The sequence below is a fragment of the Sinocyclocheilus grahami genome, unplaced genomic scaffold (genome assembly GCF_001515645.1).
Source record: "Sinocyclocheilus grahami isolate Dianchi unplaced genomic scaffold, SAMN03320097.WGS_v1.1 scaffold708.1, whole genome shotgun sequence".
Lineage (NCBI taxonomy): Eukaryota > Metazoa > Chordata > Actinopteri > Cypriniformes > Cyprinidae > Sinocyclocheilus > Sinocyclocheilus grahami.
The window spans coordinates 575,015-586,422 of record NW_015505887.1 but is presented as its reverse complement, the minus strand read 5'-3'; the positions used below and the strand labels follow the sequence as shown (position 1 = coordinate 586,422).

At 36.3% G+C, this 11,408-nt stretch overlaps 1 protein-coding gene across 1 annotated transcript in view; it reads right to left on the bottom strand.

Moving 5' to 3' along the window:
• Positions 1-11,408, bottom strand: part of crb2b (crumbs cell polarity complex component 2b) — a 32,368-nt gene that overhangs the window by 14,434 nt on the left and 6,526 nt on the right. Inside the window, exons 2-6 of the mRNA XM_016244117.1 lie at positions 8,256-8,951; positions 6,968-7,163; positions 4,210-4,349; positions 2,458-2,640; positions 2,245-2,358 (exon numbers count right to left, since the gene is read on the bottom strand). Coding sequence (XP_016099603.1) covers positions 2,245-2,358; positions 2,458-2,640; positions 4,210-4,349; positions 6,968-7,163; positions 8,256-8,951 — 1,329 coding nt within the window. The remainder of the gene's footprint in view (positions 1-2,244; positions 2,359-2,457; positions 2,641-4,209; positions 4,350-6,967; positions 7,164-8,255; positions 8,952-11,408) is intronic.

Below are 11,408 nucleotides of genomic sequence, written 5' to 3'. Positions count from 1 at the left end.
CGTGGCACAGATGGATAAGCGCGTGTCGTTGGCTTTTTGACGCGATCGACCCGGGTTCGATCCCGTCTTTTGCCGAACTTTTTTTTCCTCCCTTTTCAAATCTCATATTAGCAATGGATTCTACTTACACTAAGTGAAAATAGCAGTATTTTTAGCAATATGCTATTTACACTAAGTGCAAATACCTATTTACACTATGTTAAAATAGCATGATTTCTACTATCAAGTATACTACTTGTTGCAAATAGTGGCAATTATCTGCACTTCAGTATTGTAGTACATTATAAAACAGTATGCAATAATAACGTATTGAGTGTAAATTATAATTTTAATTATTAAATGGATGCCACCTTATTGGTACAATAAAGCCCTCCCTACACCTACCCGATACTTTATTTTCAACTTTTTGATTATTTCCTTAATTTTTATTGAAAATAAATGCCTTTACGATGTGATACGAGATTTGAAAAGGGAGAAAAAAAAAGTTCGGCAAAAGGCGGGATCGAACCTGGGTCGATCGCTTCAAAAAGCCAACGACAAGCGCTTATCCATCTGTGCCACGGGAGCTGATGTTTTACAGCCACTTTTAACTAAGTGTAAATAAATATACCTACCTCTTCCGGTTTGTCTGATTTGTCGTTGTGTTTTCTGACTTGTTAATTTGTTTTCGAATTTGTCATTGTGTTTTCTGAATTGTTGTTGTGTTTTCTGAATTGTTATTTTGTTTTTTAGACTTGCATTTGTGTTTGTAATTTGTTATTTTGTTTTCAGAATTGTGATTTGTTTTGCACTTCTCGGCCACCGTACACCTGACTAGTGGCCGGTATGCAATTCAATTAAAACTGGAAGATTTTCCTAACATATGTAAACGATGGGAAATTTAAAAATTATATTTGAAAAACATTTAAAATAAAATACAAATAAAAAATGCAAAAAACAATTAGGGCAAATCAATGAATTATAAATAATTTACAGCCATTTTGTGAATATTAAGTAATCACATAATCAATAAAAAAGTAACTGTAATCGGATTATGAGAATTCTATATGTCCAGATTATCCAGATTACATGTAATCAGTTACTACCCAGCACTGCATACAGTACACTAAACGACTGAGAATCACACTTTCAAGTTGTTCCGAACGCAACAAACTTGCTAAATATGTTACTCGTTGCTAGGAGACGCATGGCAAATGTAAACAATATGTGTTCTAAAATCAGATCAAAATATCAAAAATGTTTGATCTCTTCTGATTGAATGGAATCATAGTCTGAAGCTAAAAAATTGGAGTCTGTGTGCATTTCTGTGAACTCCCATCTGACTGGCTCGGACTTCTGGCAACTAGCTCATCCAGACTGTAAATCAGAACTTTACATAATAATGTTAACCACAGGCCCAAGTTTACTAATAAAGCTCATTTTCTTTCAGGATTTAGGGCTAAAACTGAACAGCTCTGTATAAACTCCCACCTTAGTTTTAATTACAGAGATCCTGTTTGAATCAGTGCATGAAATAGACATAGACATGCTGTAATTCTTTAAGAAAACAAATCAAACTAAAACCATAAAAAAATGTTTTTTTTTGGTTACTTTAAATAAAAGAAACTTTAACCAAAATAACATCAAATATAAAAATGTAATTTATTTTAACTTGATATACTAAAATAAAATTAAAATTAAAAACAACATTGATAGATAAAAAAAATACAAATGACAAAAACAAAAACAAAGAAAATCACTAAAACTTTAAAAATTAAAATGGAAAATATGAAAATAAAAACTGATTCAAAATATTAATAAAAATGTTAATAGTATCTCAATGATACTAAAAATTTCATGTAAGGAAAAAAAAAATTCTTTGTTTTAGTTTTAGTTTCAACAAAATTACTAAAACTATAATTAAAATGAAAATGAAAAACATGAAAATAAAAGCTCATTCAAAATATTAATAAAACTGCAATGGTATCTTAATGATACCAAAATTTCAAGTAACAGTTTATTTTGTGGTTTTAGTTTCAACAAAATTACTAAAACTTTAACCAAAATTAAAATGAAAATGCTGAATATTAAAATAAAAGCTATAATAGTATCTCACTGATACTAAAACAACACAGTTTGCAGAGTTTTGCAAAACTGTAAATAGTGGTATGTTTTTCCAGTGAACCTACAATACGTTGCGCATTCAGCCATTATTCTGAATGGTCTGAAGTGAAGTCAGGTGGTATATGGAGCGCACTTACACACCTGTGAACCCCGCAGGACACGAGCACTGAAACGCATTGATGAGATCTTCACAGGTGCCTCCGTTTTCACACGGCGTGGACTCGCATTCGTTCACGTTAACTGAACAGTTGTCGCCTGTGTAACAGGAAAGCATTGTAACAGGTTAGTAGCAGCTCTTTGAGAAGACGATGTTGTGTCTCAGTGTCACGAGCCGTCGTCAGCGCTGTGTCTCACCTGTAAATCCAGCGCGGCACTGGCACAGGAATCCGGCTGCGCTCTCGTAGCTGAAGTCCGTGTCCAGTTCAGGCAGAACTCTGTAGTGGCTGGAGTCGGACCGCTGGAAACATACGCCGTCATTCTCGCACGGCTGCGTTTCACACTCGTCCACGTCAAGCTCACAGTTCTCGCCTTCATAGCCTGAAATAAACAACATAAACAACAACTCGAGGAGAAATGACTTCATACAAAACCAGTGTTATTTTAGTATCATTGAGAAACTATTATAGCTTTATTAATATTCTGAATCAGGTTTTCCATATTTAATTTAAGTTAAAGTTTTAGCAATTTTTTGTCATTTTTAGTAGTGCTTTTTTCAGTTTTATTTGTAGTTATTTTAGCACATCAAATTAAACTAAATTAAGATGAGCTGAACTTAAAAGTTTACATTTTTTATATTTTATTTCAGTTAACATTTATTTCAAGTAGTTTTGTTTTACTTCTATTATAGTTTTTATTTATGTTCTTTCATTTTAATTGTAGTTAAAGTTTTAGTAATTTTGTTGCTTTTCAGAAACCAGCCCACATCTTTAACCTCTAGGTCCCATTAAGCAGCATGAAGAAAAGCATACGTGTGTGTGAAGGGAAATGTAACTGTTAATAAGTTTAAAGTAAGATTAAGTAGTTGGGTGAGGTTAAAAGCTCAGGGGAGAAGATTATGACTTTAACAGATGGACTTCACTTGTGCTAATAGCAACTATATACACTGACACATAAAAGACAATTGGATTTACCAGAATATAAGCAAGGTTTAGTGTTATTTTAGTATAATTGAGATACTATTAAAATTTGTATTTATATTTTGAATAATTTTTTTTCTGTTTACATTTTAATTTTAGCTAAAGTTTTGGCATTTTTTTACATTTTTGTAATTTTTAGTATAGTTTTTTTAATGTCTATATTGTTTTTTTTTTCAGTTTTAGTTTTAGTAAATATAGCTGATCAAGTTAAACTAAATTAAAATGAGAAATGTTGCCTTGGCAGTTTTTTATATTTTCTTTTATTTCAGTTAACATTTATTTTATTTCAAGTAAAAGCTAAATTTTTTTAAATGGTTTTAGTTTTAGTCAACTATAATTTTTTTTTTTCATCTAAAACATGCTGTATTTACAGGTATATTCCAAAGCGACTTATATAATGCAATTAATGTCAAACACGCAAAACACATTTGGATTTGTGTCAAGACACATGTGAGCCCATGTTTATTTCTATAGAGCATTTCCCCCATGTCTCAGTTTTCCTTTAAATAAATTAGTTTAGGCTTGGTGTTTATAATAAATGTGTTTTCTAATGAATGACACTATAATTTATGTTTGTTTTATATTTACATTGTTCATTTCTGTTCTGTTCTGATGTTTGTAAACATTTAGTTTTATATTATTTCTGAATGTATTAATAAAAACAAAGCAATTTTTTGCCATGTGTGACTTTTAATCAATTATTTTCTGGAAAATATGATACATCTACTCCAATACAAACATGCATTCCATACATTCATAATCTGAAACAGCATTTCATTTGGAGTTTATGGTTCTCTTTGCAATGTCCTACATGTTTCTCCAGGTGGCAGTGTGGTGTAACAGAACATCACTTGATGAGCACAATATGACGCTGAGACATTATTACTGCAATTCATTTGCCATTAAATGAGCCTTTAAATGCATAAATAAACACATAAATGATAAACAGGTTCAATTGAAGACTGGTTACCAGGCCAGCAGAGGCAGGTATACTGGTTAACTCCTTCCTGGCAGGTGGCACCGTGCTGACAGGGGTCAGATGCACACTCTGGTATGTCGTCTTCACAGAAAGAGCCCACAAATCCAGTGCCACTGCATTCACACTCATAGCTGTAATTCAACACAGCAAATAAATCACCACAGACTGAAAAACACATTTCATACACTAGCTGTCTAGCTTTACAGGACAGAGAGCCAGTTCCACAAAGTCAATGTATTTATATGATGTTATACAATCTTATCAGAGAGATCATTCACGTGCCATTCCACTTTTACTTTAATATCCCCTTACACATACAATTTTTTAAGCTTGACCCAATGTGGTGGTTCTTAAGTGGTTGCCAGGTCTGCAAAACAAAACAAGCCCAATTGCTATTAAAAACTAGCCATTCCAGAACGCTTTAACCTGCGGATGAAAAAACAACCCGCAGCGACAATATAAAAGTAGCCCAATTCCACTGTAAAACTAATTGATCAGTTAAGGTAGTGGTTAAGTCAGAGGTCTTCAACCCTGTTCCTGGGGATCCACTGTCCTGCAGAGTTTAGCTACAACCCTAATCAAACACACCTGAAGCAGCTAATCAACCTTCTCAAGATTGCTTGAAAATACACAGGCAGGTGTGCTGACGCAGGCTGGAAATAAACTTTGCAGGACAATGGGTCCCCAGGAGCAGGGTTGAAGACCTCTGGGTTAAGTAGTTAACAGTACTGGTTAATTATTCAACATTTGACTGCATCATAAAAATAAAAATAAACTTTGCTTTCTCTTTCCTCAATCCCCCTGTCTAGTAATTGTACTAATCTGAACAATGTCTGAAAACTTTGTATTACGAGCACTTCCTGTGTTTATTTGCCTCTTGCTTGTTGTATTCCTCAATTGTAAGTCGCTTTGGATAAAAGTGTCCGCTAAATGAATACATTTAAATGTAAAACCAAAGACTTGGCAACACTGTTCTTAAAGTGAATCTGTAATGTGTGTAAAGTGTCAATATCAGATTGAAATATGACTTGATACACTGGTTGAAGCACTGGTTAATTAGTGATAACTGATCATGATAACTGACTTGATTAAGTACTTGTTTATTCCTTGAACGACTGATTAAATTAGTTAAGATGCTGACTGACTTGATAAAACGCTGGATAATTAGTCAATATACTTTATCTTCTTTATGACACTGGTTGGTTGGTTAATTAAGGCACTTGTTTAGTTAAAACGTTGACTGACAAGTTAAGGCACTGTTTGATTAGTTAAGACATTGGTTGATTAGTTAAGGACATGATTGATTAGCCACAGATTGATTAATTTAGACATTGGTTGATTGGTTAAGACAATGATTGATTAGACACTAATTGATTAGCTATGGACTAATTAGTTGAACTTGACTTATCAACACTGGTTGGTTAGTCAAGGCACTGGTTTATTAGTTAAGACACAGATTGATTAGTTAAGACACAGGTTGATTAGTTTAGACACTGGTTGATTAGTTAAGACACTGGTTGATTAGTTTAGACACTGATTTATTAGTTTAGACACTGGTTGATTAGTCAAGGCATTGGTTTATTAGTTAAGACACTGATTGATTAGTTTAGACACTGGTTGATTAGTCAAGACGCTGGTTTATTAGTTTAGACACTGGTTGATTAGTCAAGACGCTGGTTTATTAGTTTAGACACTGGTTGATTAGTCAAGACGCTGGTTTATTAGTTTAGACACTGGTTGATTAGTCAAGGCACTGGTTTATTAGTTAAGACACAGATTGATTAGTTTAGACACTGGTTGATTAGTCAAGACACTGATTTATTAGTTAAGACACTGATTTATTAGTTTAGACACTGGTTGATTAGTAAAGACAATGGTTGAGTTAAGGCACTGATTGATCAGGTAAAGCACTGGTTAATTAGTTAAGACACTGATTGATTATCCACAGACTGATTAGTTTAGACACTGGTTGATTAGTTACGATATACTGATTGATTAGTTAAGGCACTGACTGACCAGTTAAGGCACTGGTTGATTAGTTAAGACACTGATTGTTTAGTTAAGATACTGATTGATTAGTAAAGGCATTGACTGGCCAGCCTCAGATTGATTAGTTTTGAAACTGATTTTTTTAGTTAAGTCACTGGTTGTTTAGTTAAGGCACTGATTGATTAGACAAAGTTTGGTTAGTTTAGACACAGATTGATTAGTTAATTTTTTGACTTGTTTAGTTGAGACACTGGTTGATTCATTTAAGCACTGGCTGATTAGTTAAGGACCTGATTGACTAGCCAGAGATTGATTACTTTAGACATTGGTTGATTGGTTAAGACAATGATTGATTAGTTAAGACACTCGTTGATTAGCCACAGCACTGACTGATTAGTTAAGACACTAGCTAAACAATTAAGGCATTGGTTGATTAGTTAAGAAACTGATTAATTAGCCACAGACTGACTAGTTAAAACACTGGTTGATTAGTTAAGACACCACATATTGATTAGTTAAAACACTGGTTAATTAGTGATGGCACTGGTTGATCAGTTAAGGCACTGGTTGTGATTAGTTAAGGCCACCTTCCTGGAGAGTTTAGCTCTAACCCTAATTAAACAGCTAATAATAGTCAATCTTAAAGCCAGGTGTGTTGGAGGAGGGTTGAAACTAAACTCCACCAGTCAGTGGCCCTCTGGTTATTGATTAGTTTTCTGAAACCTCCATGATCAGACTGAAGCCAATTCAACTCACTCACCCGTTCACCATATCCAGACACGTTCCTCCATGTTGGCAGGGTGAACTGTCACACTCGTTGATGTTCAGCTCACAGCTGATGCCCTCGTATCCTGGCACACACTCACAGGTGTACAATCCCACGTGATCGTGGCAGGTGGCGCCGTTCTGACAGGGATCTGCCTCGCATTCATCAACGTCAACTTCACAGTTAACTCCTGCAGGACAAATCAACATACAGACTCACTCACAGAAGAAACTAGTCAGTGTAGTCCTCTCAAAACAGATGCTGCATGGTTGTGCTGAATACACTGTTGTATTATCTATGTGGCATTGCCATATTTGGAGTACAATGGTTATATGAATATGGTAACATTACCGTGGTATATACTACCAATAAAAAGTTTGCACACACATGACTAAACTTATGATAGATTTTTTTTCATGATTTTTAAAACATTTTTGGATGGCATTCATGGCATTTTTTTCAGCTTAAATGCCTGAAATAATTTCTGTAGACAAATGCATTTCTATAAAACTGAAATTAATAAAATATTTTAATAAATGTGTTTTAGAAGATCATAAATATTTAGCAAATAAATAATACATATATAATACATAAACTAAAATAAACAGAAGTTTTACTTTTACTGCATAAATGTCTGAAATTATTTTGTAGACAAATATAATGTCTATGAATAGATTTGTTTATCAAACATGAATAAAAATTTTAAAGTTATAAAATATGGTTCTATACTAAATATGGGTCAATTAATGATATAAATAAATTTAAATAATTAATTAAATCATTATTTTTAAATAAATAAATAATATTTATTTGCAGTGAAGCTGGCTGACAAAATGTCCAAGGAAACTCAACAATAATAGTATTTTTTTTTAAATATTCTTTTACTTATTTTTAATCGAATTTTTTTTTTTATAAAAAAATTTTTTAAATAAATAAATATATACATATATACATACATGCAAAGAGCATGTCCAAAGAAACTCAAATATAAGAATGTTTTTATTTACATTTTTTATCACAACTGTATATAATTCTCTGAATTATTTAGTGACCAAAGAATAAGCAGACTTTTCTATGTAATACTTATTAGATAACACAATATGCTTTAGTTAATTTCAGAATCTCATGCATTGTAACAATCTTAGAATATATTATTTATGCTTGTAAATGACGTTTTTTGTTGCAAAAAATAAATTAATTAATAAAAATGTATTGGTAGTGTATATTAAAGTACCATGAAATTACCACGGTACATCCACAGTACGTTTTAGACAGCCCTTACCTGTAAAGCCAATGAGACATTCACAGATGTAGCGGTCCTTCCCGTTGATGCACGTCCCGTTGTTCTCACAGGGTTGGGATGCACACTCATTTATGTCGATGTCACAGTGGTAACCTTGGAAGCCAGGCACACAGTAGCATTGATACACATCAATCCCATCCTGACAGATGGCGCCGTTATTGCAGGGCTGTGACAGACACTCATCGATGTCTTCTTCACAGTGTTGACCCCAGAATCCCGCGGCACACTGGCACTCATATCCGCTCGGCGCCCACACGCAGGTGGCGTTATTATAGCACGGGTCATCAGCACAGTCTCGCACCCTCGTCATGCAGTCGTCCCCGCTGTATCCGCTGGGACAGTGGCACGAATATCCATTGACTCCATCCACACAGTAGCTCTTGAGTCCTGTACAGGGGTTGCTCTCACATTCATTGATGTTTAGGGTGCAGTTGGGACCATCGAAGCCGTCGGGACACAGACAGGTGTAGTTCTCAGTTCCTGGAGTGCTGAAGCAGCTGGACGGACAGCCTGCGTTTTCACACGGGTCGTATAAATGCTCACAGTGTTCGCCTGTGTATATAGCTGGGGTAAAAGAGCAGATGCAGAGGTAGCCGTTCAAAGTCGGTGTGCAGGTGCTGTTGTTTTGGCAGGGAGAGGACAGACACACGTCAGATGTGACAGAGCAGAACAGACCTGCGGATACAAACCGTGATTAGTATCACACGCTACAAGAGCATTTTAACAAAGATGTTTCAACTAAAAAAAAAAAGGAGTCATCATTAGCGGATGCTTCTATGAGGTTAAAGGTCAAGTATGTGGGATCAAATGAATTCAAAATTCAACGTTTTTTTTAGATAAAGTGTGAATGTTGGCTTGACAAAGACCTTGAAAGTTTTGAAGAAAAGGACTGAAGTTTGAAGGTTTATAGGTCTCAGAAGATCGATAGAATGATAGATATAGTGACAGAAAAACAGATATAGTGATAGAACGAAAGAAAGATTGAATGATTGAATAGAGCATGGAATAGATGGATAGAACAAAAGAACAATATAGATATAGCGATGGATAGCGATGGATGGATGGATGGATGGTCTTTGAATTATGATTCAGTAAATTCCTCTTCCTGTCATTCTAATTCAAGTCCCAGTGTAATATATCGCTGGGTGATCATTTCGAATGTCTTTTTACATATGTTTATATCTCATTTGTAAACAAAGAGATTGTGTTAAAAGAAAAAGCTGCAGCTGCACTTCGTCAAAAACTCATTTTGGCTTGTGAAACACAACACAGCACCATTAGTGTCTGTCCTGCTCTGAAATGTTTTTGTTGGTGTGATTCAGGGGGAGCACTGTGCTCTTTAACCCGAGTGAGTCTGCTCTTCTGTTATCTACAGCCTGATGCCCTCTGACCTCTCTGTGTCCGACAGATCTCAGAGACATGAGCCACCTCTGAGAGATGGATGAATCCAGTGGCTGGTACAGACTCTCACGCACAGGAGAGAGAGGAGAAAACACACACATGCTGGAGGACTGTTCGTTACTGGATTGGTTATAAAGGTCACTCCAGATCCACAGATCCAGACTTGAATTTGCACACTTGATGGTTCTTTTTGTTTTGTTTTTTGGTAAAACCAAAACATAAATGCAATGTTCTATCATGGTTGGGGTCTAAAGGATGTGTTTTAATAAGGGTCTCACAGGCACCGGAGCCCTGGACATTCAACTCAACTCACACACTTCATCTATCTGACATATGTGAATCTCTGTGCTGTCCAATATAAGTACTCTCAGTCTCTTCCAGATTTTTCTCTACAGTGGCAACAATCTACTAATGCGTCACAAGCATGTTTCTGGAGATGGCTTAATGTAACTAAACGCTTGGAAAACAACAGCAATTCCCTGGAGAAAGAATTTTACATGTTGTTTTCAAACACAAACTATAAGTCTATCCCGTCACGGTCACGGCTTCATCGCAGCTTAAGGATACAATGCAGCACATTCAGTCAAAAACATGCGAGCTGCTATTGCACTTAAGCACAAAGAGTGAAGTGGCTGCGCTCTCCAGCGAGGTTTCCATGGCAATGGTCAACTATGCCGCGCGTCTTGCCCTGCGCTTTCAATCTGCTCAAAAGTACCCAGAAATCAGGCTTCCCGCAACTGCAGAAATAGGTCATAGTTTCATTCGGGTGGAGCACTCCCGAAATCACTTACAATGAAACTCCCACCAGAACAATGAGACACACACTCATCAGATGACGCGCAGCTGTTTCATTCATAAGCTAATGTTAAACTATGAGAAACAGCTCATTAGTGGAGAGCATCACGTTTGCTATTGCTTAAACTAGCGGTGTGTGTGTCATCCTGAAGCATTTGTGTGTGCTGGTGTTTTGATTAGTGATCAGATGCACCATTATCACCTGCTGTACCAGAAAACAGGTGAAAAAATACCCCAGACACACAATAAAGGAGGAACCCGAGCTATATCCACCCACATCACTCTAAAAACAGCCTAACAACCACCCACAACACCCTAGAAAGTCTAGCAACACCCTACCACCTACAAACTATACATTGGAAACAGCCTAGCAACCACCTACAACACCATAGAAAGTCTAGTAACCCCTTATCAACTACACACTTCACCTTAGAAACAGCCTAAAAACACCCTAGAAACAGCGTAGCAACCACCCACAACACCCTAGAAACAACTAAGTAGCCCACTAGCAACCACCCCAACACCGCAGAAAGTCTAGCATCCCCTTATCAACTACACCTTAGGAGCAGCCTAGTAAAGCCCAAGCAAACACCCAAAATACCGCAGAAAGTATAGCAACCCCTTATCAACTACACACTACACCATAGAAACAGCCTAGTAACGCCCTAGCAACCACCCCAGAAAGTCTAGTAACCCTCCCCCCCCCCCCCCCCCCACTAGCAACCACCCCAACACCGCAGAAAGTCTAGCATCCCCTTATCAACTACACCTTAGGAGCAGCCTAGTAAAGCCCAAGCAAACACCCAAAATACCGCAGAAAGTATAGCAACCCCTTATCAACTACACACTACACCATAGAAACAGCCTAGTAACGCCCTAGCAACCACCCCAGAAAGTCTAGTAACCCTCCCCCCCCCCCCCCCCACAACAAACACC